The following is a 24,662-nucleotide window of genomic DNA, read 5'->3' on the forward strand; positions in this document are numbered from 1 at the left end:
CATGTTTTTAATATTTTATCCAACCTATTTAATCAATCAGGGTAGACTAAATATCTCGTTTCAACATAAAACTGACTATTGCAGGATTTTAGCAAGGTGTACCCGATAAACTGAGAACTTGGTGTATATTAAGAAAGTATTTCATACGGTGTGACCTAGCTAATATGTACGAGTATCCCCCAAAGTCACAGCCTGCAATTGACTGCAGTGATTACAGAAAAAAATCCTGTTTCATTAGCTAAATATTTTGCCTTCGAGAAGCTACTTGCCGGTGATCGTACTTCACGGTAGCGTGGCCGAGCGGTCTAAGGCGCTGGATTAAGGCTCCAGTCTCTTCGGGGGCGTGGGTTCGAATCCCACCGCTGCCATTACTTTTTACATTTAAATTTTTGTATTTAACCGTATCAAAGATCTGCCATCTCTCTTTTCGCCGAAAGGTGACTTTTCATGGCGGTGAAAATCTGACGAGGCCATACAGCGAGCGACCGAACACGCTCGTACCGGGAAAGCACAGGGTGTTTAGAAATGTGGTACGTTAGGTTAACAGTTACCGCGTGCGACCAGTAATGACAGTACCTCATATTAATTCGGTCCGTAACACCATCGGGGTTTTATCTGTTTAGTCACCGGGCGTTTAGTTAGTCGAAAACACGGAATTGCACAGAACAACTTGGCATCGTGTCAGGCGAATGTGGACGTTTTTTTGGGGGGGGGGGGCGTTGAAGCGCTAGAGGTCGCTAAACGACCGTAACGTTGACACCGAGTTTCAGCCGGCGCCTCTCTATGACAGCTCCAGCGAAAAGACGTGACATAGCCGTCAGGAAAATTTCGCTTCATGATAAAGTGGCAATTAAAGCCAGCTACAAGTAGCGCTCATCGAAAATGCTTCCTTTTGCTTTCCATGCCTTTAATCTACTATTTTTTGGGGCCTGTTAGATTTTGAATATTGTTTTCGCCCCTGAATATGTATCTTTCTGTTACAGTTACGTTGTATCTTTGTATAAATAAAACTACACAGCACAACGTGATTTTGTTGTTCCATGCGGCAAAAGCCGTTTATCCTGCCCCACACGCTGTCAATGATCCTGTCCTACCCAGCAGATATCAAGTACGGAGAGAAATTAAACTGCGACGAATGATTATTTTGCTTATAGATTAATCTGGTGATTATTTTTTGATTTACTGATTGACTGTTTGGTTCGTGAAAATTCAGAAAATTGTAAAAAAAGCCCAAAACAATTACCCAGTCCCTCACAATGCACAAACCTCAAAATGATCATTATTATCAAATGAGTTGCCCATTCATTTTCATTTCAGTTGTAATTACTGTTAGGTAGGTTCATTTTTAACTAAGCATCATAAGGTCTTCGTGTTTTCTATGCAAAAATCTTAATCTGCAAAGTAACTAAAGTTGTCAGATAAATGTAGTGGAGTAAAAAGTGCAATATTTCCCCTCAGAAATGTAGTGGAGTAGAAGTCCTGCATTGGAAATGTTAAGTAAAAGTACTTAAAGTACCAAAAGTACTCAACGGAACTACCCATCATTATTATACTGTTATACATATTTATATATATTTGATTATGCATTAATGTGTGCAGCATTTTACTCTTGTCGTTACTCATCGCGGAGCTAATTTTTAACTTCCTTTAGGTAATTTAAAGTATGCAGCATCATAGCGCATCACATAAGATAATCATGTTTTGTATGAAAAATCTTTATCGCTGTCAAATGAATGTCGTGGAATAATAGGTACACCAATAACCCCCCCCCCCCCCAGCTGTGTAGAGCAGAGTAGAGATATAAGGTGGCATGAAAAGAAAATACTCAAGTAAAGTGCACGATTCGTACTTGATTATGGACCGTTACTGTAGAAATATTTCGCATTAACCATGGACTGTACGTGGTTAATATACTGACTTTATGTACAGTCTATAGCTATAGCCAAGAATTCAGTTTCCTTCTACTAAACCTTTATTTTGGTAGGAGAACCCTCGCTTTAAAAGCTGTTCCGGTTCAATTGACGATGATTTTTTTTTTTTTTTCTTCCTCTTCCGTGTCAAACCCGCTTCGAACTTCACGAACCACAACAGAAAGCTGCTGCCTCCAGGTCGTGTAATTACCCCATGTGTTAAGAATAATATCACTTTTAATCACTGAAATCTAGGCTAACTGCGTTGGGACATGGCTGGTTTACCACCGGGAGACCCACAGCTAGTGTCGATGATCGTCAGTCATTTAAAAACACAGGGGCTCTTTGACCAGTTCAGGAGGGACTGTCTGGCAGACGTTGATACAAAGGTAACGGTTGAAAACATCCTTAAAACCTAATATCAGTAAGTGTTCCGTGTAACGTTTATGTGTAAAAGCGTATTTTAGGGAGCTCTGAAAGCAGGTATCTGTATTGTTGGAGCAAGTTTAACGGTGGAGTCCCGGCTATCTAAAGCTACATGCAACTTGTAAACACATCCCATGTCCCAGCTGGTAATTATTTTACGGCGGGGCCTAGAAAATTAGCTCATTTTTAGGAGAAATGTTAGCGTTAGCTATAGTTTTTCCCTCCCTTCGAGGCAGCCACCGATTTTTCGCTCATTTCAGTTCATTTTGGTGCAGCATGAAATTCAACTTAGAGACCTGGAAAAGGCGGACAGGTGTTGTCAGTGCACCACATTCAACGTCTAAGGGCCGTTTATGGGGTCAGCATAGTTGTGTTATTGGTTTGTGATCAAATAACTGCATAATCAACCTTTTTTTTAAAAAATTTTTTTTTTTACTTTCTTCTGAGGTTGAAAAATGTTGAAGTGGTTACCCTTTCTCTCTCACACAATGTGGGCTTGTACTCTTGATGGAGGTGACAAAATACAAAAATAACCACAAAGCCTTTAACCGATAAGAATGGCGGTATTGTATATTTTTGTTATTGTCAATGAATTCAATGAAGAGACCAGCAATGTGTTAGTCTGTCCCCAAGCCCAGTGGTTCTTTAAAGAAGACATAAAATGTCTAAAAATGCTTTATTGATATCAGCTATTGTTTAGTGCTGTGGTTTTCAGCAAACATTACTCAAACAGGAGTAAATAGTGCATTTGTTAGGGACTATTTTAAGTTGCGAATTAATACACATTTATGGTAGCAGAATGGCACATGTGGGATTAAATCAAGATAAAGCGCATGTTTATTTAGGTCTGAGGTCAGCTAGCCTCCAGGCAGGTGTAACTCTTATGTTAGATAAAAAAAAACTGATATAAAGCTCCAAATAACAGAATTCCCACCACATTACTGACACCCTGATGTTTTTTACAACACATGTCATCAAAAATGTCACTTTGACACAAACAAAAGGCAAACGTGAATGTTGGAAAGGGACAATACGAGTTTTGTTGCTTATTGCAAGTTTGCAATTTGGCTCTTTCAAATTTGCAGTTACAACAACGCAGAACCGAAAACAGTCTGCACTTCAGTTGCATTACCATACAGGAAAAATGTGGACAAGTGATGAATTGCTTATCTGAAGCCATCTTCAACAGGAGCTTATTTTCATCCTACAGTTAAATGAATTTTATTTAAAAAAAAAAAAACACTGCTTAGTGCTAAAACAATTAGTCAGTTAATCGATTCAATGACAGCTTTTTACCAGTTAATCAGTTATCGCATTTTCCAAGTAACCGTATCCAACAGTTGTTGGTAATAACCCCCTCAAGTCTGCTATTTTTCTTGCTTTTTCTCTTGTAGCCAGCCTACTTGAACTTGAAACAAAGAGTGGACAACTTTGTTTCTAATCACCTGTCTAACCACACATGGAGCCCACATTTGAACAAGAACCAGCTGAGAAACAACATCAGACAGCTTGTGCTGCAGTAAGTGAGAATGGAGAAATACTGTATCTCTTTTCCACCTTTTGTTTGTCATCTTTGCTCGTGCTATTAGTTCAGCATTAGAAAGTATTCTGTACTTTTTCAGGCTAAAAAAACAAAACACTGTATTCTTTCATTATGTGATGTTTTATAACTAGTTTTATGTGCAAGTTACCCAGGGTTAAATCGATCTGTTCCTCTCAGATCTGGGATGCTGGAGCAGGGAGTCGACAGGATTGTCGCCCAGGTGGTGGATCCCAAAATCAACCACATCTTCAGGCCGCAGGTGGAGAGGGTGGTCCGTGAATTTCTGTCGCCTGGCAGCTGCTCCGAGGAGCCACTGGCCCCACTGCCTTCAGCAGAGACCAAACCAGACAGCAGCATTCTTGAGCAGGGTACACAACATCTCATGTCTTTATTAGCCGTGCATGTTATGTTTGATTGTTTGCTTTTTTTCACTCAGATTTTGGCTACTGAAGAAGAAGAAATCTTTTCCCTCTTTGCAACCTCCATAGTGAAGTCGGGACACAGATCTCTACTAGTGTCTGGTGTCTACTGATCTGCAGACAACAGGCGTCTTGTTGTTTGAATTTCTCAAAATACTTTGTCAGTTAATTATAGAAAACTGCCTGGAATTTAAAACACTTTACTCCTCCTTGTAGTAAACATTCATCTATTTTTATTTTTCCTTATGATATATGTAATATTGTATATCACATGGAGGCTGCCTCTCAGAGTAGAGTGAAGATTCAGCCTTTACAAACTCCTGAAATGAGATTAAAAAACACTAGAGTAAGCATCTGTTAAGTTAACAGTGTCTGACTTGCACTCACACAGTTAACACCTGTCATTACATGTTCACATATTCACAGCCTCGTCGTCTGCTCCAGCTCCCACTGCAGCCAGCGACGCCATGTCCATCCTGGACACAATAACTTCTCTCAATCAGGAGGCTAGCGTTAGGGCCAGCTCAGGCACAGAGAAAGGACGTAAAGGCCAAGTTTCAGATGAGCCCATGCAGCTGTTGGAGGAGGGCGAACAGTATATGAGTATTGTAGAGGAAGGGGACAGCCACCATGAAGGGAGGACCCTGGAAGAGGCAGAGGAAACAAAGGTGGCATCAGAGATCCAGGCAGTAGAAGTGAAGTCAGAGGACACTCAGGAACAGATGGAACTGGGAAAAGAGGGTTTAATAGAAGACGTGAAGATGGAGGATGAGGAGTTAGGAGCTCAGGAGCAGACAGAGGAGGAGAAAGACAATGCTAACAGCCGAACCCCTGGAAAACCTTTAGAAGAGAAACAGGACGATGAGCTACTGAAATCCACAAGTCAGGCCAAGCAGAAAGCCAGAGAGAGGATAAAGGAAGGTGAGCTGCTGTATCCTCTGTATGTGTTTTTAGTTTTAGGGCATAGCAACCTGCATGCACAAAATATTTTTTTATAAAACTACATTTCTGAGTCAAGGGATTTATGTATGCTCATCATGCTTCCAGTCATGGACATATAGAAAATGATTAGTGCTGAAATGATGCACTGATTCATCAGCAATTTAAGTCATTCATCGAGCAAAATTTCTCGATTTTTAGCTGGTTCTAGCTTCTTAAGTTTGAGGATTTGGCTCTGCTCTTTGTTTCGTCATTGTAAATTGGATATCTGATCGACGGTTTTTGCCTTTCCTTTTACCTTTATTACAGTTTATCTTGGTTATTTAATCATCAAAGAGAATATTTGAAAGCGACATGCAGCTGTTTGAATGTTTGATTAGCACATCAATGACTATCATTATTGTTCATTTTTTAACATTAAATTTTTAATAAGGTAAAAGAATAAAAGGTTTACAGACTGACATGTCTTTGCACCTCAGAATACTCTTTGGAGGACTCTGACCTGGAAGGCCTGAGCGACATCACAGTGAGTTCCGTCCACACCAGCGACCTGTCGTCATTTGAGGAGGAAAGTGAAGATGAGGAGCTGCTGTCTGACTCTTCCGAAGAAGGGGAGCTTCCACCTGACGGTCTCAACTTTCTAGTCCTGTCTGAGTTTTCGAACAAACTTTGCAAAGTGACTGTATCTCAAAGTGTTAAATATGGTCCCTGCTGCCACGGATGTTGGAACTATGTGAAACTATGATTTTGTGCGTGGTTTTCTTTCACCAGATCAAGGAGAGAGAGCAGAAAAGAAACATGCCAGTGGAGACGCAGGAGAAGAAGAGCGTAAGCCTCGCCGTAAGGCCTATGTTCACAAGCCCTTCCTCTACTCCCGTTACTACAGCGACTCGGATGATGAAATCACTGTGGAGGAACGTCGGAGATCTGCGGTAAGTTGTCTTAATGTCAACATCAAAGGTACGAGATTAGAAATCTCTTTATAGCTAAATCAAATGCTTTACTTGGTAAATTAAATGATCGCAACATAATACAACATCTTGAACATAATACAGATTTTTATGGTCCTTCATGTATCTCTGTCTTCAACTGTGATCTCAAAGGCAAAGGACAAAGAGGAAAGGCTGCTCAAGAGACAGCAGAACAGAGAACGTATGGAAGAAAAGCGCAAACAGAAAGCAGTGCAGGCTGAAGAACAAGGTATTCTGTCTCTCACGTGTTTGCCACCTGCTGTCGAGGGCTTTCATGTTCACGTTCCCCACTGCTTACTACATAAGAATGGTTGCCTGTTACATTATATTTTGGCTGAGTACAGCAAACAAAAATGTTGCTATAAGATTAGAATAGTTTAGGTTTAGTGTGGTAGCAAAAAACATTGTGTTCTGCTTGATTTTCGTAACTTTAACTTTTAGCTTCCTTCAATAGTCCATTTGGGGCCATCGCAATTATTTCAAAACCTGTTCAAGTTTTAGTGATCAGATCTTGATTGTCACGACATTTAATGTGTTGGAGCTGTAGATAATTCAAATATGAATGGACATTGGTCCATTGTCCCCCATCTTAAAAATCAAACATGTCCCCAGAATAGCTTTGTGTCCTCTTTAGTGTCACGTCATTTACCAGGCTTCATTTCCTATACAGATCACAAAAAACAAAAGGGTGGAGACTCTGCTGGGCTGGAGCGCCCCAGAGCCAAAGAGGCTCGCAAAGAAAGGAAAGTTCTGGAGAAAAAAATGGCTCTTAACAGGAAGAGGAAACTAGACTCACGGTATGTCGTCCCAAGATCAGACACAAATACGTACAGCTGCTGCTCAACACAGGCAGATTTTTTGATATTTTGGCAATTTACACTCTGTAAATGCATGCATCAATTTCATCAATTTCACCTTGCAGGAAAGAGGGAGATGCTGCAAGCAAGAGGAAAGGAGACACAGGAGGAGAAGGATCCAAGAAAGTGGTATGTGAAAGCACCATAGGTAACAAGTTTGTCTTTGGATTGGTGAAGTGTAACAAGTAACATTGTGTTTCATTGTTTTAAAATTAGGAAGTGAAATCTGCCACTTCAAAGACTCCACAACCAAAATTGATGAGAAATCTGTCAGAATCAGCATCATCTGACGAGAGGCACAGAAGGATGAGCGGCAGCATCTCAGAAGATTCCAGTGAAACTAAAAAGCTGTCTGACAAAGGCCGGACACACTCCTTCATCCTGGACTTGGAGCAAGGTTCCCAAGAGGCTCTTAAACAACGTTCAGTTGGAAAATTTGACCGTCTTTCCCGTAAAGAACTTCACTCTAAAGAACGCAAAGAAAAGGAGCGCAGCCTTTCAGATGAACGTGCCAAACTCAAACCAAAGCAGGAGAAGAAATCTGAACATCAGGCAGATGAAACTCAGCAGAAGGAAAGTGTTAAAGTGTCATCTGAGGAGAAAGGTGAGAAGAAGCCAAAGATTAAAAGCGAGAAGAAAGTGACAGGAAACACAAGAGAAGGAAAGGTGTCTGTGTCTGAAGGTGTTGCTGACGAGGGTCCTAAAGATGCAAAGAAAGTGAAAGCCCCATCAGTTGAGGCTGTCAAAGCAGAGAAGGACAAGGAGAAGCAGAAGGACAAAATTAGAGAAAAGGACAAAGATAAAGATAAGAGCAAAGAAAAAGAAAAGGCTAAAGGAGAGAAAACTTCAGCCAAAAGTGATTTCAAGCAGCTTCTCCGCCCAGACTCTGCCGGTTCCTCTGAGGATCGGTCTGACATGGAACCTGGACCAGACAGCAGCAAGAAGAAAGATAAACACTCCAAGGAAGTCCTAAAAAGGTCAAAGAGCCACACTGAGGAAAGGCAAGGAGAAAAACCCAAATCTACAACAGATAGTAAAGACACAGAGAAGGAGAAGACTAAACCAGATCAAGACAGTCAGAAATCAAACAAGTCCAGCTGTGAAACAGACAAAGATCCAAAAAGAGTCAAGACAACAGAAAAAGGAAGAATCATGGAAAAATCCAAATCCAAATCCAAAGAGGAAACAAAGGCTCCATTGTTATCAAAGACTGATAAGAAAGTTCAGAGTTCAGAAGTCAAAAGTGCAGGGGGTGCATCTATCAGCAAACCAGAGGCAACAAAGGAAAGGAAAAAAGAGGGAAACGCAAAGGAACAGCGGAAAATCTCTGACGACCCGTCATATGAGAGATCAGAAATTAAGAGTGCAAAGAAAAAACTAGAGAAGAAGGATAAAGTCCCAGAAAAGAAAGACGACAGCCAAGAAGAAAGGAAGGAACCTAGAGAAGAAAAATTGGAAAAGTCTGATAAGTCTTCAAAGTCTTCCGTTTCTTCTGTGAGTCTTGAGACAGAAGAGCTATCTACGAAACAATCTCTTCTCCGAGAGACAAGCACGGACTCTGATCCCGTCACCACCACTGTTACCACCTCGTTCTCAGATGACACCTGCGATGCTTTGAGTGACATCACCCCCGAGCCACCCGAAGGAGAAACCGAGTCACGGCTCGGTGAGATGCCTGCTGTGCCGGCTGAGGCCGACGCTCTGCTGACACTTATGGACGTTTGTGCCTCAGCAGAGGCCAGACTTCCACCTGAGAGCATTGGAGAGGATGTGACTGCTGAGATGGTGCTTCAGGATGCGGATATGAAAATGAAAGAGGCAGCTCTGACTTTGCTCTCTATGGATCCTGACAGTACAGTGTCCTCCAGCTTAATCAGTCAAGATACCAGGGAAGAACCAGAGGTGACCCCACCCGCCCCACAACCGATGGAAACAACTGCAGCTGAAGAGGAAGAGGAGCTTCCTACTATGGATGTGCAAACAGCTGCTGAAACTGAGTTCATAGCCACTGAGCTGTCTCCACTTCCATCCCAACAAACTGCTGAGCCTGCTGATGAAAAACCAAACACTGCAGGTAACTGGAGAAAAATGCCAAAATGTTTATAATTAGTTCTCTACGCATGTCAGAATGTTTCCATAATTAAAACGCTAACTATGTATCTCTTTATAGATGAGTCTGAAAACTCACAGAGAGAAATGGACACTTCAAAGGTTAAAACTTCTGAAATGCTTGCTCCACAGGTAGAATAAATAAATGAATAATTTTTGCATTTGTGAAATTAAAATGCCTTCAAACCTGTTTAAGAAAATGATACCCCTACATTGGCTTTTATTTTGACATTTGCTACTATTTTACTAGTCCCAGTAAACTTCTTGCCGATGATAAAATGGCATATTTTGCCTTCTACGTAGGAGGATGACACTACCTCAAATGAATGTCAGGCTTCTTTGAATGAGGATGAAGCCAACAAGGCAGAAATGACTCCTGAAACACAGCCAGATGAGAAAATGCCATCACCAGCAACTGACAAAGAAGGTAAACTAAAATAGCAGTCAAGAGAGTTTAACTTCAAATCTTTTCTCTTGTGTTTTGCTCTCTGAAGTTATGGGTTTGACGAAAGACATTTGTATTGACTTGGCATTGTCAACCTCAGTGTGTCAACCTCATCGTGCTCATTTACTTCTTTACTTTCTATAACATTTCAGCTGCTGAATGCTGTTGTGTCCGAAACAAAAGAGGTCAGCGGAAGCACAGAGGAAAACACGGTGGTTGTTGTTTCTGATACCTCTGAAAAAGCTTCCGAAATGTCCAGTAAACAAGGTGAGTGCTTGAAAACTTGTGGTTGTTGAAAAGAGTAAGATGGTTTTCTTTGGCTAACTGTTCATTTAACATGCTATCTTTACTTAAGATCAAAGTGAGCCAGATGTTGGAGACACAAACACAAGCCCCATGGTGAGGTACCATTCATGGTACACAAATTAATTATTTACTTTGTTAAATTTTCAAATGAGACTAAAATTTAAAGTCATCTCTCTTAAACAATAGGCAGAGGAAGTGGTTGCTGAGGAGAACAAGGCCAAGATGGACATAGATAACAGTAAATATTTTCTCTTTACAAATACAAATATTAAAATCTGTCTAAACAATGTAATTGTATCCAGCGAAAATTTTAAGTGAATTCATTTATTTTTGACCCTATTTCTTTTCACCACTAGGTGAAGCTGAGAGTAAAACACAGGAGGAAGAAAACATAGCAGCAGAGGAGTGTGATCCACAAACTGTAAATGTTCAACCTTTATTCACGCTCACTTACACATCACTATTCTGACTATTTTATCTTATTTGATTCACTTAGTTATGTTCTTAATGTAATGTAATGTTTACCTTTGTTGACCTCTGGATCTTATGAATTTGGTTTAGATGGAAACCAGTGTTCCAGAGAAGATGGAGAAGGTCAGAGAAAGTGAAGCTGAATGTCAGACCAAACTAGTCAAACACATCAGTGAGTCATGTGACTTAAAAAAAAAAGATAAAAAAATCCATATCTGTTGATTTTCTGCAGCTGTTGCTACTACATTCTTAGAGTCTTGAATCCTTTCTGATCCACTTTTGATAAACAATGTTATAAAATGAGATATTTAGTTTGAAGAAGGTGTCACTGTCTGCAGGAAATGGTATTCAGGGGATTACATTGTGTGTGTGTGTGTGTGTGTGTGTGTGTGTGTGTGTGTGTGTGTGTGTGTGTGTGTGTGTGTGTGTGTGTGTGTGTGTGTGTGTGTGTGTGTGTGTGTGTGTGTGTGTGTGTGTGTTTTAATCATTTGTAATTATTATGTCAAAGGGCATCTTTCACCTTCAGGAGGGTGAAACTGAATATTGCTTTTCATGCTGTTTTCTCTTACTCCTCCACTATAAACACTGGTTCTTCGGCAGATAATCTCAGGCATTACTATTTGTTTGTATTTTCCAGGTAACGTCTCCAGCACAGACAGCCAGGAAGATGAGAAGGCATCAGACCTGTCAGAAAAGGTCATCTTTGTGTTTTTTTTTGTTGTGTTTTTTTTTTTAAAGTTTGTTTGAAATTCAGCTCTTACATATGCCATAAATTTAGGTGTTGATACACTACCCTCTGCGCAAACACTTCTTTTGGTTTTGTAGGAAGAGAAGACAGAGGGAAGAGGAAGACGTAAACGAAAATTGTCTACTCAGAAAGGTGCAGCAGATAAAGAATCAGGTACAGTAGCAGAGATTCAATGATTATAAGAATTTGTTTTGTCCAGGTTTGTGACACCTACATTTAGACAATTTAAAGGTCCAGTGTGTAGGATCTGGGGGATATGTTGGCAGGAATAGAATATAATTATTATAATTATGTTTTCATTACTGTATAATCGCCTGAAACTAAGACTCGTTGTGTTTTCGTAAGCTTAGAAATGATCCCTTTATATTTACATAAGGAGCGGGTCCTCTTTCCGGAGCACGCCGTGTTGTTGTTGTTGTTGGTTACAGCCTGCAACTGCACCGCTAGATGCAACTAAATCCTGCACACTGGTCCTTTTCAAAATTGTCATTAAATTTGAAAATTATAATTAATCACTTTGCTGAAGACATTAGGTCACAAAACAGTGACCTTTTTAATTTTATAGTCCAGTCAGTAAACAAAATATTAACTATTTATGGATGAACTGATTCCACCCAAAAGCTCCCTCCAGCAGCTGGTGGGAGTTTTAACGAATGGTTATAACAGTTTGGTAAAATAATGAATTATTTATATTTTTGTAACTGATCAGGTGATGAGAGGGATGAACAGGAAAGCAAGCAGCAACTGTCTGATGAGGTAAATACAACCTTTGTCATGTCACCACTGTCACAGAATAACAACGTAATTGTAAAGCTGGTGCTTTGTGTGTTCTTGTTTTGGCTTCTGAAACCTATTAAAATACATAAACAACAGTGTTAAAGCAGCCATTCTTGCAGGTGTGTGTTTTTTTTTTTTTTTGATATCTGTATCTGTATAATTTGAATCCACATCGTTTTTTGCTGATGAACCAGGAACCTGAGCAGGAGAAGGTTGCAGAGGTCAAAACATCTCGCAGGGGAAGATCGTCCAGATCAACCGAGGAGGCAGAGAAGGACCAACCTCAAGAACCTGAAAAGTCTGAGGAGACTCCGAGCCGCAGGCGAAGACGTTCAGGAGTTGCACCCAAAGAAGCCACTGCTGGTAGGCTGGTCACTTTAAATTAGCTATGTGGTTGTAGTTAAGGTTGTTGAGTATTTTTTGTCATAGTTATTGTCCTTCTGCTATTAGGTATACTGTTTATTATATTGAACATCAGCCAAATATTTAAATTCCAGTACAATCTGAAATATGTAATAAATGAAACTGAAATGGAATTTGCTCATATAAACTTTATGAATGTTTATTGTTCCATCAAATATTTGACTGTGATGAAGTGTTTTAACTTTTTCTCCAACATGTTGCTGCACTGCTGACATCATGTTAAATAAGTTAAAGTAAAAGCGTCTTGCTTTTGTCAATAGAAAGATTTTATCACAACAAAGATGAATGAATTTTGTTTTACTTTATACTCAACACATTGTTGAACAGATTGACAAGTGCCACAGAGTATAAAATAATGTACTACAAGTGTCTAAAGCTGCTATTATCTTGTTTTGTTTTTTTGTGTGTTTTTTTTTTTTTTTTTTTTAACCTCAGAGGAGAGTGCTGATAAAACGTCATCAGGGAAACCAGCAGAGAAAGAAGAGGTATGTTAACAAAAGTGCTCCATGTATTTAATATGTAACAGTACCAGGTTTATTATTAGAAAGACGGTGCTTATTTTTGTACATGTGATATTGTTAGCTAGCAGTCAAAGGTGTCACTTTAGTATTACACATGATGATTGAACCTTGTCAGCTGACAACAATGAATAATATTTTGTGGAGCACAAAAGCACCGAGTACGTATATTTTGCGTTTGTCACAATATTTTTCCAATTTTTAGAGAACGGAAGACGAACATGCACCAAAGGAAAGTGGTCAACAGGAAAGTCAGGTCCATCTGCCGACTCCTGTTGCAGAGGACTCTGAAGGTACGGGGAATTTGGACTCCAAAGAGACAACTGACATATGTAAGTTTGTTTTTAATTCAAGTCATGCATGCACTTTCCTTTCTTCTATTTTTGGTCTCTTCTTTATTTAAATGACTGAGAATACAGGCTCGGTGGTGCTACATGTCTGCCAGAGCGTGAATTACAAACTTAAAGAATAAGTGAGCCAAACCTCAACAGTTAATTTGTATATTTCACAGCATGATGTTGTGAGTTGGTTTTATTTTGCTGTCATCGCTGTTAAAAACCTGTGAAATAGTATGACTGAGTGATTTATTATATTATATTATAGTTAGCATAAAGGAAGGCATCTTTGCTGAGTTAAATTTAGAAAATATATTCTGTTTACAGAAAAAAAAAAAATTATGAGATAAATTTTGAATCATTTTTGATCAAGCATATTTCCATTCCAGGTAAACCAGCAGTGAAGAGAAAGAGGTCAGAGGAAATGGAGGAATCTGTGGAAGTGAGACTTGTAGTTTTTGCGGATTAAAATATTCTTTGAATCCTGATTTGCACTTCCACCATTTAAATCTGTATTCATATCCTTTATCCCCTCTGAAAGATGCAGTTACCTTCTATTCAAATTGCTATTTGTGTGTCTTGATGTGTATTCAAATATTATTCTACAGGAAACCCAGGCTGAGGTGAAGGACGAGAACAGTCAACAGGAACTAAGCGAGCAACAGCTTGAAAAAGGCAGCAGTAAGAAAGCCCATGCACAAACACACTCAAATGAAAAGATCAGTTATATAAGTGTGAGATTAGAACAGAAGATGTTGCATATCTTAAACTCGCTACTTATTGCCTGGATACTTGGTCATTACAACATTTTATTAGTTTGGAGGGGAATGAGTCTCTGTATTGTACATTTATCTTTTTCCAGATGTTTCCCCATCAGTGAGCCAGTCAGAGGGACCAGAGGAAGTCAAAGGGGAGAGCTGCAGCGATAAGAAACCAGATGACGTACGTTGGCATAATAAATGTTTTTATTTAGAAAAATGCCAGTTTGTATGTTTTTAAATATCACGCATCCATCGATTTAGCTGTCTTTTAAATCTGAACCTTAGTCTTTTCCTTTTTAAAACTTTGGTAGTGTCTCGTACTCGGTGTTTTATTTATTTCATATCATCTCTTTAAACTGACCTCTGACTTGGTAAATGAAATTTTTTAATAAAACTCTGGTTTTGTAATCATCCCAGGCTGAGCAGGAGCAACAGCCAGAGGAGCAAGAGATGACTCCAAAGAAAAATGCTCGGAGAGGACGGCCTCCAAAGGCAGCAGCAGCCACAGAAGATTCAGGTAAGGACACTTACAGCTCAATTTAAATGTATTTCCCAGGTAAAAGTAATATTTTAAAAAGGTGGTTTGTCACACTTAACATTTTTTTATATCTCCAGTCACTATTGTAGGGAAACTGATTCATTAACAGAATCAAATCCCTTAAATCATGACCATTTATCATCTTTCCCACAGATAAAAAGGACAAAAGGGCAGAAGAAAAAGAAAGTGAGCAGAACGATGAAGAGGAGGAGGAGGAGGATGGTGAGGAAGAAAAAGAAACTGCAACCAGAGCGACCACACGGTCAGCCTCTCGCCTGGAGGCTGAAAGGTAATTTAACAGCTCGTGGACACAAACGAACAATAATCGCAAGAAAAATAGTGATTGAAATGTCCCCGTGCAAGTGTCATCGCTCCAGTATCAGGCCTGCATTTTAAACATTATTTGAACTGTTTGTTTGTCCGTTAACAGGATCTACAGTAAAAATTTGCAGTGAAAAACAATGGAATACGCAACAAATTGCCAGAGCACCTAAAGAAGGCATAGAATCTAACTAATCAGTGCAAATAGACATCCTCTGTGCATTTGAAGTCATCGAAAGTCAGCGGTGGTGAATGCTGAATGTTTGCACTCTGAAACACCCAGAAGGCACCGTCACTGTCACATCCTATTAAATGAAAGCCGGGGAGATTTAGTACTAAAGTAACAACTGTTGTTTCATATTTGTTTTTATTGCTTCTCAGAAACAAGCCAAGTAAACCATCCACCCGGGCAAGTCGACAAAGCGGTAAAGAGGAGACCGCAGCTGGCACGCGGTGAGTTTGTTTCACTGAGGTTCAGCAGAACGAACGAGCTTAAAGGGGAATCCGACCAAATCTGACTGCTAGGCCGCTGCTCTGTGAAAGAGGACATTTTACCAAAAGTTTTCCCGGAATTTCAAAATGTTTTTGACTTATTAGCGCCCAAAATGAAAATAAGAAATCATTCTGCATGGCCTGAGCTGTTTAAAGGGAAGGTATATTGAATACAGGTACAGGATCACTGTTTATAAAAAAATATTTAGACTTGTGAATAATTTGATTTGATAATATATAATTTCTTTATTTTAAGAGTATTTTAGGAGGGAGACGATGTTTTTGTGTCTAATTTCATTCCAAATCCAGGGTATCCGGAAGTCCTTAAATATTCTGAAAAACTCAAATAAATTAAAATAATGATAAATTATCATAATTTGCTACATTACAAATACGTTTTCTCTTTTTTCCTATGGTTTGTACTGCATGTCAAATCATTAATTTATACAGAGCAGGGTTTCTACTGCAGTGAGTCACCATACACCAAACGTTTTCAGCTTTCTTAACTTTTTCCACGGTGGTTTCCATATAAACTTTGTACTCTATACACTTATACAGCACACCTGACACCTAATATACAAAACATTTTCATCATTATTATTATTTTTAATACTTTATAAAAAAAAGTACAGTAGTTAGTCTCAGGGGATTAAGAAATGCACAAGGGAAATGTGAATGACCACAATAGGGCTGCCAGGACTGATTATTTTCATTGTTGATAAATGTGACATTTATTTTATTTATTAATTGATTAAACATTTGGTCGGTAAAATGTCAGTAATAATACAAAAAAATCACACGTACTAAAGACCAGGGCGATGTCTTCTTGTTTTGTCTGACCAATAGTCAAAAACTTAAAACTTAAAAAGATATTCGGTTTACGATCCCAGAAGACAGAGAAAAGCAGGAAATCATTTCAATACAATGCAGCACATTCTGTCATTTTACGAACTTGTTTTTCAAAAAACAGTGTCTTATGTCTCTTAAGATTTATGGATAATTGGCTAATTTCAAGTCCTCAACATTCCAGCCCTTCAGTGCGTTTCCAATTGTTCTTTTTAAAAAAATCCTGTTGTTTGAGAACAAACAGAATCCAGTAGACCCTACAAAATGGGCTTTGAAACTAATTCCTCATTTAACCCTCTTGCTTTAAAATGCCCAGTTTACAAATCCAGAATTCCTCCTTCCTTTATCTTTCAACTTATCTAGATATTTCCCTCTCTTTAACAAACATGCCTCCTCAGTTCCTCTATATTTACAGGAGGAGACTAGATGATTAATTTCCGTGACTACAATGTGCAGATGTGTTTTTATAGTTTTTTTTTTTTTTTTTGTAACTTTTGTTTTTCATCACAACTGCGAAAATGTATTTGGATCGTCTCTCTTATGACATTGTTATTTTGGGAGGTTTTGTTTTATTTTGTTTTAATTCTGCCCATTTGTAGTTTCAGACCAGATTTAGTTGGAAATGTTCTTTTTTTTTTTTTTCTAAACACAAATTAAAATTTAGTTAACATTACGGAAGTCCTAAATGGCGGTTTCTGAAATCTGCTTCCTGCACTGTTTTTGTTTTTTGTTTTTCTATCCAGGGTTTTTTAGACATGCCAAGCTCTAGTCTTGGTGCACGTACGGGTTATTGCAACACTTTTCATGAATACCTCTTGAATTAACAAAGACAAACTTTTATAGCACTTAATATGACACTTTAGACAAATGGATTTACTTGTTCCTTGTTTGCCTCTTGCAGCGGGACGAGGGGCCAGACAGCAGTGGCGAAGGGGGGCCGTAAACGGGAGGCCAGCCCTCCTGCGGTGCGTACGCGGGGAGGACAGAAATCAGAGGAGCCCCCTTCCAAGAGAGCCAAACGCTGAGTCCTCTGACAGCACTGGAACCGTCTGCCCCAGCTGTGTTTTTGCTGCACTCCATATTCAAGTCAGTTTTGTTGTTGGGGGTCAGAGAGCCTCTGCAGTCAGTTAGCAGTTAAAGCTGTTTCTGCTTCATTGACTCTAGATATTGAAAAGCTCTGGAAAGTATTATACACTCTCTTCTGATGGTTGAGTGTAAACCCAAGGATCTGTGTAGGAATCCCCCAGAAAACTTTGTACCGCACTACGCCCATATGGTTTGGATCAGACTTCATCATTCCTCCATTTATTCAGTAATGCCAAGTGAACCAGAGTATTTCAGGCCAATCAAAGGCCTAATGTGCAACCGAGCTGTGCTTTGAGATAAAGCGGGTGAATTGAAATTAGCCGTCAGTCAGTCAGAGACCTCTATAGACGTCACTGTTGCACATTCATGTTATTTCATGACTTGTAGATCCACACTTGTAGAGATGGAAATCAGCATTAAGCGTCCAGCATTCTTTGTGTATTTTATTATTTAATATTCATTCTGTGAATGAAAGGAGAAGTTTTCCTCCCTCTTTTTTTTTTTTTTTTTTTTTAAGCTTTTATTTTTATACATAACATTCAGAAGGTAAGGGAAGTTTTTTTTTTTTTTTTTTGTGTGTGTTTCCCTGTTGAAATACACCAACAGGAAAAACATGACAGAACATGAACAGTTTCTATAAACTCAGTCTTCATGACATATTTGTAACAACACCCGCTGCAGAAAAAGTACAGTTTCTTATGGAGGTAATCTAGATATTTGTATTGTTTTGGTTTCAAGTGTATATCACTATAATGGCGTTAGATATCTTGCCTGCCTGACAGTGTAAAGACGGTTGTTTCATGAATGTAAAAATACTGAATATTGCTTCCTTTTTTCATTGTTTCAAGCAACTATAAATCACTTTAGGTTCTTACTTGTGGTCGGTGATCATAATTTCTAATTTTGCATTTCACGTTCTCTTTTTTTTTAAATTTTTATTTTTTATACTAAATACTCGTAATGGGTGTTTTTGTGCATCTCTTGATTGAAATTTATTCTTTTCTTTACAACAAATGTAGTCACAGCACTAGAAGCAAACAAAAGCATTGCACATTGGTCTTTAATATTTTGAAGCTTTTACACTTTTCTCGGATTTTTTATACAATTTGCAGTTAATCAAAATGTAGCACTTTTGGAAAGCGGAGATCTTTGTTTATTAGAAAGATAAAAAAGTGCACAGAGTAGAATATACAGATTTTTATTAATTCACCTCTGTAATGTCTCAAACGTTATCTCCTCTGTTTCTTAAATGGATTTGCTGTCCGTAATGTGTAAATAGCCAAAGACATTAACCAATCACTTCTGAGTGAAGAAGAAGAGACGACATTCCTGCCTGCTAATGGGGGCTGAAACTGACAAACTCAGAATGAAATATTCCACCATCATTAACACGTTAGGAGGCTTTAATCGCTGCACCTGAACTTGCGAGATCCAAAAAGCATGGAGAGAGGTTACGGAAAGCCTGAGCTCTCTGGTTCAAGTTTTCCAACCATTCCTGCGGATTGCTAAACTTGATTCCTTCAAGGTGTACCTCTCTCGGGTATTTCCTGGTGCCGCAATCCAAGCCTTAAAATATTAACCCAACATCTCATTTTAAAGTTTGGATCAGCTTTCATTTAGCCACCAGGTCTGGCAGACAAACAGCGCTCCTTTCACTCCCTGATGCCATGGGAGCGACTCGAGACGTCATTTTATTATAGTCGTTTGCATTGTAGTCCAAAATGGTTTTTGAATTTGCCAAGCAGGCCTCTTTGAGTTTGAGGCACATTACGCAGATTAATAGGCAGCAGGTTTTATGTATGAGAGGGAGGACTGCTGAATTCAGCCCAGCAGGGACCTCCCATCAAGACTTTGAAAAGATAGAGAAAGCAGCAACGCAAGGTAAAAAAAAAAATCTACTTATTTAAGTGCTGCTCCGCAGATCTGATTAAATGCTGACCTGCTTTTAGGTGTTTTCAATCGACCGTACCTGGGTTATAGTTTCCAAGTAAAGATTTTAGTCTATTTGCTCGTTTTTTTTTATTCATCTGACATAACATAAAATATGACGTGTTGAACAAATCCCATTTTTACTGCTACTCTGTGCCTGTTACAATTTCTAACCGCGCTTTATTAGCCAAATGTTTTTAGCTATCTTGCCTTCTTTGGGCAGGTGTCTTAAGTTTCCCTTTATAAAGTCCATTGGTCAGTCAAGTGTCTTTATAGATCACCAAAGACACTAAGTTTAAAAAAACATCACTACCATCAACGTATTAAAATAGATTTTACAGAATTTACTCCTGGTTGATACAACGTTTACAATAGAAATGTAAATGACCATAAGTACAAATCCCCAGTTGTTACTACAGCAGCCTTTTGTCTGAGAAATGAGTTCGGATTATCCATAAATATAACGAGATGGAATATACTGTGTTTTGAAAAAAAAAAAGTTACAAAAATTATGTTGAAAGAGTACAAAATTAGCTTTTTATATTGAAAAATTCACATGTATTGTTTATTTTCCAGTTGCGAGCTTTTCTTCAAACTACCCGGGGACCCAAAATGAGCTTATGAGGGATCAGTGGCCTAGAGAAGTTGCTTCACGAGGGGTGTGCACACAGATCAGTCTCTGAACCGAATAATCAACTTCTTGTTTCAGCTAGACTTGTCGGGGGGTTCAATTTAAAGCAAAACATTATATTTTATAAGCTCTTCATATGTTTTGTATGCAAACATCTTAATTTGTAACAAGTAACTAAAGTTGTCTAGTAATTGTAGTGGAGTAAAAAGTATAATATTTCCCCCTCGGAAATTTATTGGAGCAGAAAGTGGCATGAAAAGATGAAAAGAAAAGAAAAGGCTCACGTAGAGTAAAAGCACCTCATATTGTACACAGTAGTTTCATTTTACAAATATTAGTGTCGTGTAGTTTTTTTTTCATCTTTGTTTTGCTAGAAAAGTGTGTAGCAATGACATGGAAGTTCAAACCCCCTCTCTGCAGCTGCACGGTTCTCTGAAAACATCAGCTGTGTCACGCAGTCTTAGAAAAGGAAATAACACCTTAAAGACTTGGCCGCCTAATTTGATTTACAGAGACACATTACCTATACTGTCCTTAGAACTTTATAATAAATATAACCATCTTTGTCTAACTTTAACTTCTCTTTGTAGTTCTTTGTAGTGTCTCTTCTTGGGTTTGCAACCTTAGGCGCTTAGGCACACAGACAACTCTGCCGTAACGAAGAAGGAAAAATGGCCAAAAAAGGTTACGTGACTAAGGCTGGGAGTGCTGGGCTTCTGCAGGGTTCCCCCGAGTTAAATTTAGGGCTATTTTGTACCTGTTTTGCAATCATTTCGACCAAAGTGTGAAAGTATGATGGAAAACAAGAAGGGACAAGATGGCCTACAATTATTTAAGACTGTCGCATTTTTTTTCAGTAGTTCCCAGCTTTACATAACAATAGTTCCTACCGATATAGTCAATTAAATCAATGTGACCTGGATCCCGAGAAGCAGCAGAAATGGATAGATGACCAAACCCATTAAAAATCAGCTATTAGTTCAATCCCACGTGTAGTTGAAGCGTGTAACGTCTCCCAAAAACCTGCAGTCAGATCCAAAAACGGCAGCCAGGCCTCTGTTTGAGGAAACTGAATTCAAAGCTTTTTAACACTTTTCAAGACCTCCGGATACCCTCATCACGGGCAGGTGTGGTTGTTTTGGGTTCTGGCACCGCACCACCCCCACTTCAGCACTGGCATCTAGAAGTGAGGAGCAGTGCAGGAAAAGCTTTGACTGTGATACAAGACACCAACAACACCAACTGCCTCCGACCTCCTCCTCCTTTTCGTCTTAGGCTAGTCTGCTGCTGCGGAGCAGTGCAGTCTGTCCAGCAGAGAGCTGGGGAAAGATGGTGGTTTCACACAGCTGTCAACTGGAATAAGGGGGAACTGTTGGTTTGGAGCGGAGGGGATCCTCGCAGGCTGCTGCAGGGATAAGGGGGCTCACTCGCTCCTCGGTACTGGGAGTGGTCTTTCCTCTACTGGGGATTTGGCCGGGCTGACTGGCAGTGAATATAACGCTCTCAGATTCAGCCACTCCTCTCTCAGGCCATAAAAGTTAACAGGTGTTTAACGTCAGAAGTGTTTCATACAAGAGTTATAGAAATAGCCAGCGACAGGCGGAGGGAGGGGTGGTGGGTGAGAGTCTCAGAGTTTCTTTTTTTTTTCATCCTTTAGCAGTATTGAAATAGTTTTGCAGTTGAGTCGTGATTTGGATCAACTTCTGGCATCTGAAGCTGCAAAAAAATACACCCCAGAATGCAGAAGCATTCCTGAAATATGTTTTGACCAACATTTTGGGGTCAAGTGGATTGGCTGCAGTATGTCAGCATCGTGTGAAGTTAAAGAAGCGTGTGTTTGGGCTCGTGTAATACAGAATTTTAAAGAATCCTATAAACCGTGATTCTGAGCTCTACAGTGCAAAGCACATCATTTGGTGCATGTTATGCTTCTGCCGCGGTGGGCAGAAATCTGAGCTCGCCTCCATTCGCTTCTTAAAATAACAATTAGCCGACACTGGTTGTAGTTAGCTTCCAAAATGCAACAATGGAAAAAGAAAAACCTGGCTTGTAACAACTATAAAGTTGTGTTAGATGCAACATTTTCACACTGGGTAATTTAAAGCCCCTGAAAGTCTCAAGTTCCTCAGCATTAAGTATTAATTGGGTTTTAATTGGGTCAAGATGTCACCTCGGGCTGTCGAAAATTATAACAGGCCTTTTTCATTATTTTCAGACATTTATAGAGAAAAAAAAACAATGAGTCGATTAATTGAGAAAATAATCATCAGATTAACTGATAATGAAAGTAGTCCTTGGTTGTTTGTGTGATTTGATCAGGTTTGATTGAGAACAGATGAATGTGACATCAGCTTTTTCCACCTGAGCTCCACCAGCTTCAAACCAGTGAGAAAACAACGAACAAAGACATTAAGAAAATCTCTTTTTGCAAAAAAAAAAAAAAAACAACCATGGAACTTTGGAAGTAAATGTTGTGTTCATACAGGATCCAATTTCTCATAGTAAGTAGTTTGGGGGGAAAAAATAAAAAACCCTGGCCAAAAAAAAAAAGGTTTTCAAGGCCTTGAAAGGAAAAATCTGGATGTTTATTCAGTATTTGTCGTATCAAAGCCGGATATAGCTTTTTCCTCTTTGCCAAAGAGCTCCGTAGTTGTCCCAAAACAATTAAAAACATATTGAGCCTTTACTACAATGAACAGGGGCACCGTTGTTTATTCTGAGTCCATTCAAAATACACTGTCCTGCTGCAGTAAATACTAACTAGCGAACCAAATCGCCCATTAATCCTCCACTGGAAATAGACCCCAAATAATTCACTATTTACTCCTGTTTTAGTAACGTTTGCTAAAAACTAGAGCCCAGCTGTTCAAGGAAATTATTTAGGCTCTCTTTTTTTGCTTGCTTTTAATGAATGTGAAGATATTTGTGACCTTTTTTTTAAAAAAAGATTTATGTTTTCAGCGGAAACGGGTTTAGGTCTGAGTGTAGGGAAGACAGAATGAGCGATGGACTAACACATTGTTTGTGTTGGTTGTTTCGTGTGGTGTGGGTCATAATAAAAGAATATAATATAATGAGGCACTTATTCTCTAAGGCTTCTGTATAGTGCTGAAGGATTAGTCGATTAGTCAACTGACAGAAAATCAATCAAGTAGTTCCGATTAATCATTTGAATCATTTATCGGGCCAAAAAGGCCAAACATTGGCTGGTTGCAGCTTCTCAGATGTGAGGATTTTCTGCTCTCCTCTGTTTAAATCATCAAAATTCAGTATCTCTGTGTTTTGGGCTGTTGGTCGGACGAAACAGGACATTCAAAGATGCCACCTTGAAGACTGTGATTCTGTGATTCTGTTTTAGAATTATCCGGCATTGGATAGACTGAAAGATTGATCCATTCATGCCAAAAAAAAAAAAAAATAATCAACAGATTAATGGATAAGCTAGATAAACTTTAAACACCTGTCAGAGAGGCAAATATTTTCCCAGCAAATATCCCAGATGCGAAGCTTGTCTTCAGGAACCAGAGGCTGCAGCTGCAGCCTACCACACCCACACCCACTGCCTGAAAGGAAAAATCTGGATGTTTATTCAGTATTTGTCGTATCAAAGCCGGATATAGCTTTTTCCTCTTTGCCAAAGAGCTCCGTAGTTGTCCCAAAACAATTAAAAACATATTAATGAGCCTTTACTACAATGAACAGGGGCACCGTTGTTTATTCTGAGTCCATTCAAAATACACTGTCCTGCTGCAGTAAATACTAACTAGCGAACCAAATCGCCCATTAATCCTCCACTGGAAATAGACCCCAAATAATTCACTATTTACTCCTGTTTTAGTAACGTTTGCTAAAAACTAGAGCCCAGCTGTTCAAGGAAATTATTTAGGCTCTCTTTTTTTTGCTTGCTTTTAATGAATGTGAAGATATTTGTGACCCTTTTTTTAAAAAAAGATTTATGTTTTCAGCGGAAACGGGTTTAGGTCTGAGTGTAGGGAAGACAGAATGAGCGATGGACTAACACATTGTTTGTGTTGGTTGTTTCGTGTGGTGTGGGTCATAATAAAAGAATATAATATAATGAGGCACTTATTCTCTAAGGCTTCTGTATAGTGCTGAAGGATTAGTCGATTAGTCAACTGACAGAAAATCAATCAAGTAGTTCCGATTAATCATTTGAATCATTTATCGGGCCAAAAAGGCCAAACATTGGCTGGTTGCAGCTTCTCAGATGTGAGGATTTTCTGCTCTCCTCTGTTTAAATCATCAAAATTCAGTATCTCTGTGTTTTGGGCTGTTGGTCGGACGAAACAGGACATTCAAAGATGCCACCTTGAAGACTGTGATTCTGTGATTCTGTTTTAGAATTATCCGGCATTGGATAGACTGAAAGATTGATCCATTCATGCCAAAAAAAAAAAAATAATAATCAACAGATTAATGGATAAGCTAGATAAACTTTAAACACCTGTCAGAGAGGCAAATATTTTCCCAGCAAATATCCCAGATGCGAAGCTTGTCTTCAGGAACCAGAGGCTGCAGCTGCAGCCTACCACACCCACACCCACTGCCTGAAAGGAGAAAAAAAAAAGCCCCACAATATCTCAAGAATTTCTAAATGGTCCTTAAAGTTTTCATAACTACATCAACTCCTGTGTTCCAAAGTGGTATTTCTACATGTGACACGACACCGGTGAAAGAGATCTGCGGCTTTGAAGGACGTCTTTATTTAGGCGTGAGCAGGCGAGGAAGGAGCCGCTCGCCGAGCCCCGAGACGGCGGCGAAGGGCCCCTCGGACCTGAGGAGCCTTTCATGATGTGCTTGAGCTGCTCGCATTATCTGTTGCGTGCCAGAGGCGGATGGG

At 39.2% G+C, this 24,662-nt stretch overlaps 1 protein-coding gene and 1 non-coding gene across 4 annotated transcripts; both read left to right on the forward strand.

The window, feature by feature from the left end:
- Positions 1-286: 286 nt before the first annotated feature.
- trnal-aag lies at positions 287-368 on the forward strand. The gene has a single exon. It is a non-coding gene; the product is annotated as a tRNA-Leu (tRNA).
- A 1,693-nt stretch (positions 369-2,061) lies between these two features.
- On the forward strand, positions 2,062-17,751 carry bod1l1 (biorientation of chromosomes in cell division 1-like 1). 3 transcript variants are annotated; one of them, XM_040120236.1, is made up of 20 exons: positions 9,236-9,306; positions 9,478-9,601; positions 9,772-9,886; positions 9,975-10,018; positions 10,112-10,163; positions 10,282-10,346; positions 10,487-10,568; positions 11,034-11,092; positions 11,222-11,297; positions 11,854-11,900; positions 12,116-12,284; positions 12,780-12,829; positions 13,068-13,194; positions 13,587-13,639; positions 13,806-13,878; positions 14,060-14,139; positions 14,376-14,475; positions 14,650-14,785; positions 15,199-15,270; positions 17,057-17,751. In XM_040120236.1, exons 2-20 carry the CDS (start codon positions 9,566-9,568, stop codon positions 17,178-17,180), a joined length of 1,560 nt encoding a protein of 519 aa, XP_039976170.1. In that variant the 5' UTR covers positions 9,236-9,306; positions 9,478-9,565; the 3' UTR covers positions 17,181-17,751. The 3 variants fall into 3 exon arrangements, with proteins under 3 accessions (XP_039976168.1, XP_039976169.1, XP_039976170.1); XM_040120234.1 differs by lacking the exons at positions 10,282-10,346; positions 10,487-10,568; positions 11,034-11,092; ... (10 more) ...; positions 15,199-15,270; positions 17,057-17,751 and adding exons at positions 2,062-2,299; positions 3,731-3,855; positions 4,057-4,247; ... (5 more) ...; positions 7,131-7,194; positions 7,282-9,139 and having other exon boundaries at positions 10,112-10,161; XM_040120235.1 differs by lacking the exons at positions 10,282-10,346; positions 10,487-10,568; positions 11,034-11,092; ... (10 more) ...; positions 15,199-15,270; positions 17,057-17,751 and adding exons at positions 2,062-2,299; positions 3,731-3,855; positions 4,057-4,247; ... (5 more) ...; positions 7,131-7,194; positions 7,282-9,139 and having other exon boundaries at positions 10,112-10,161.
- The last annotated feature ends 6,911 nt before the right edge of the window (positions 17,752-24,662 follow it).

The sequence above is a fragment of the Xiphias gladius genome, chromosome 23 (assembly GCF_016859285.1).
Source record: "Xiphias gladius isolate SHS-SW01 ecotype Sanya breed wild chromosome 23, ASM1685928v1, whole genome shotgun sequence".
Classification (NCBI taxonomy): Eukaryota; Metazoa; Chordata; class Actinopteri; order Istiophoriformes; family Xiphiidae; genus Xiphias; species Xiphias gladius.

Excerpts from the sequence above, each read along its gene's own strand:
- bod1l1 (XM_040120234.1), top strand. The coding sequence starts at position 2,183 with ATGGCTGGTTTACCACCGGGAGACCCACAGCTAGTGTCGATGATCGTC. Across the intron at positions 2,300-3,730 it reads TGGCAGACGTTGATACAAAG|CCAGCCTACTTGAACTTGAA; the intron begins GTAACGGTTGAA and ends TTTCTCTTGTAG. Across the intron at positions 4,248-4,724 it reads CAGCAGCATTCTTGAGCAGG|CCTCGTCGTCTGCTCCAGCT; the intron begins GTACACAACATC and ends ACATATTCACAG.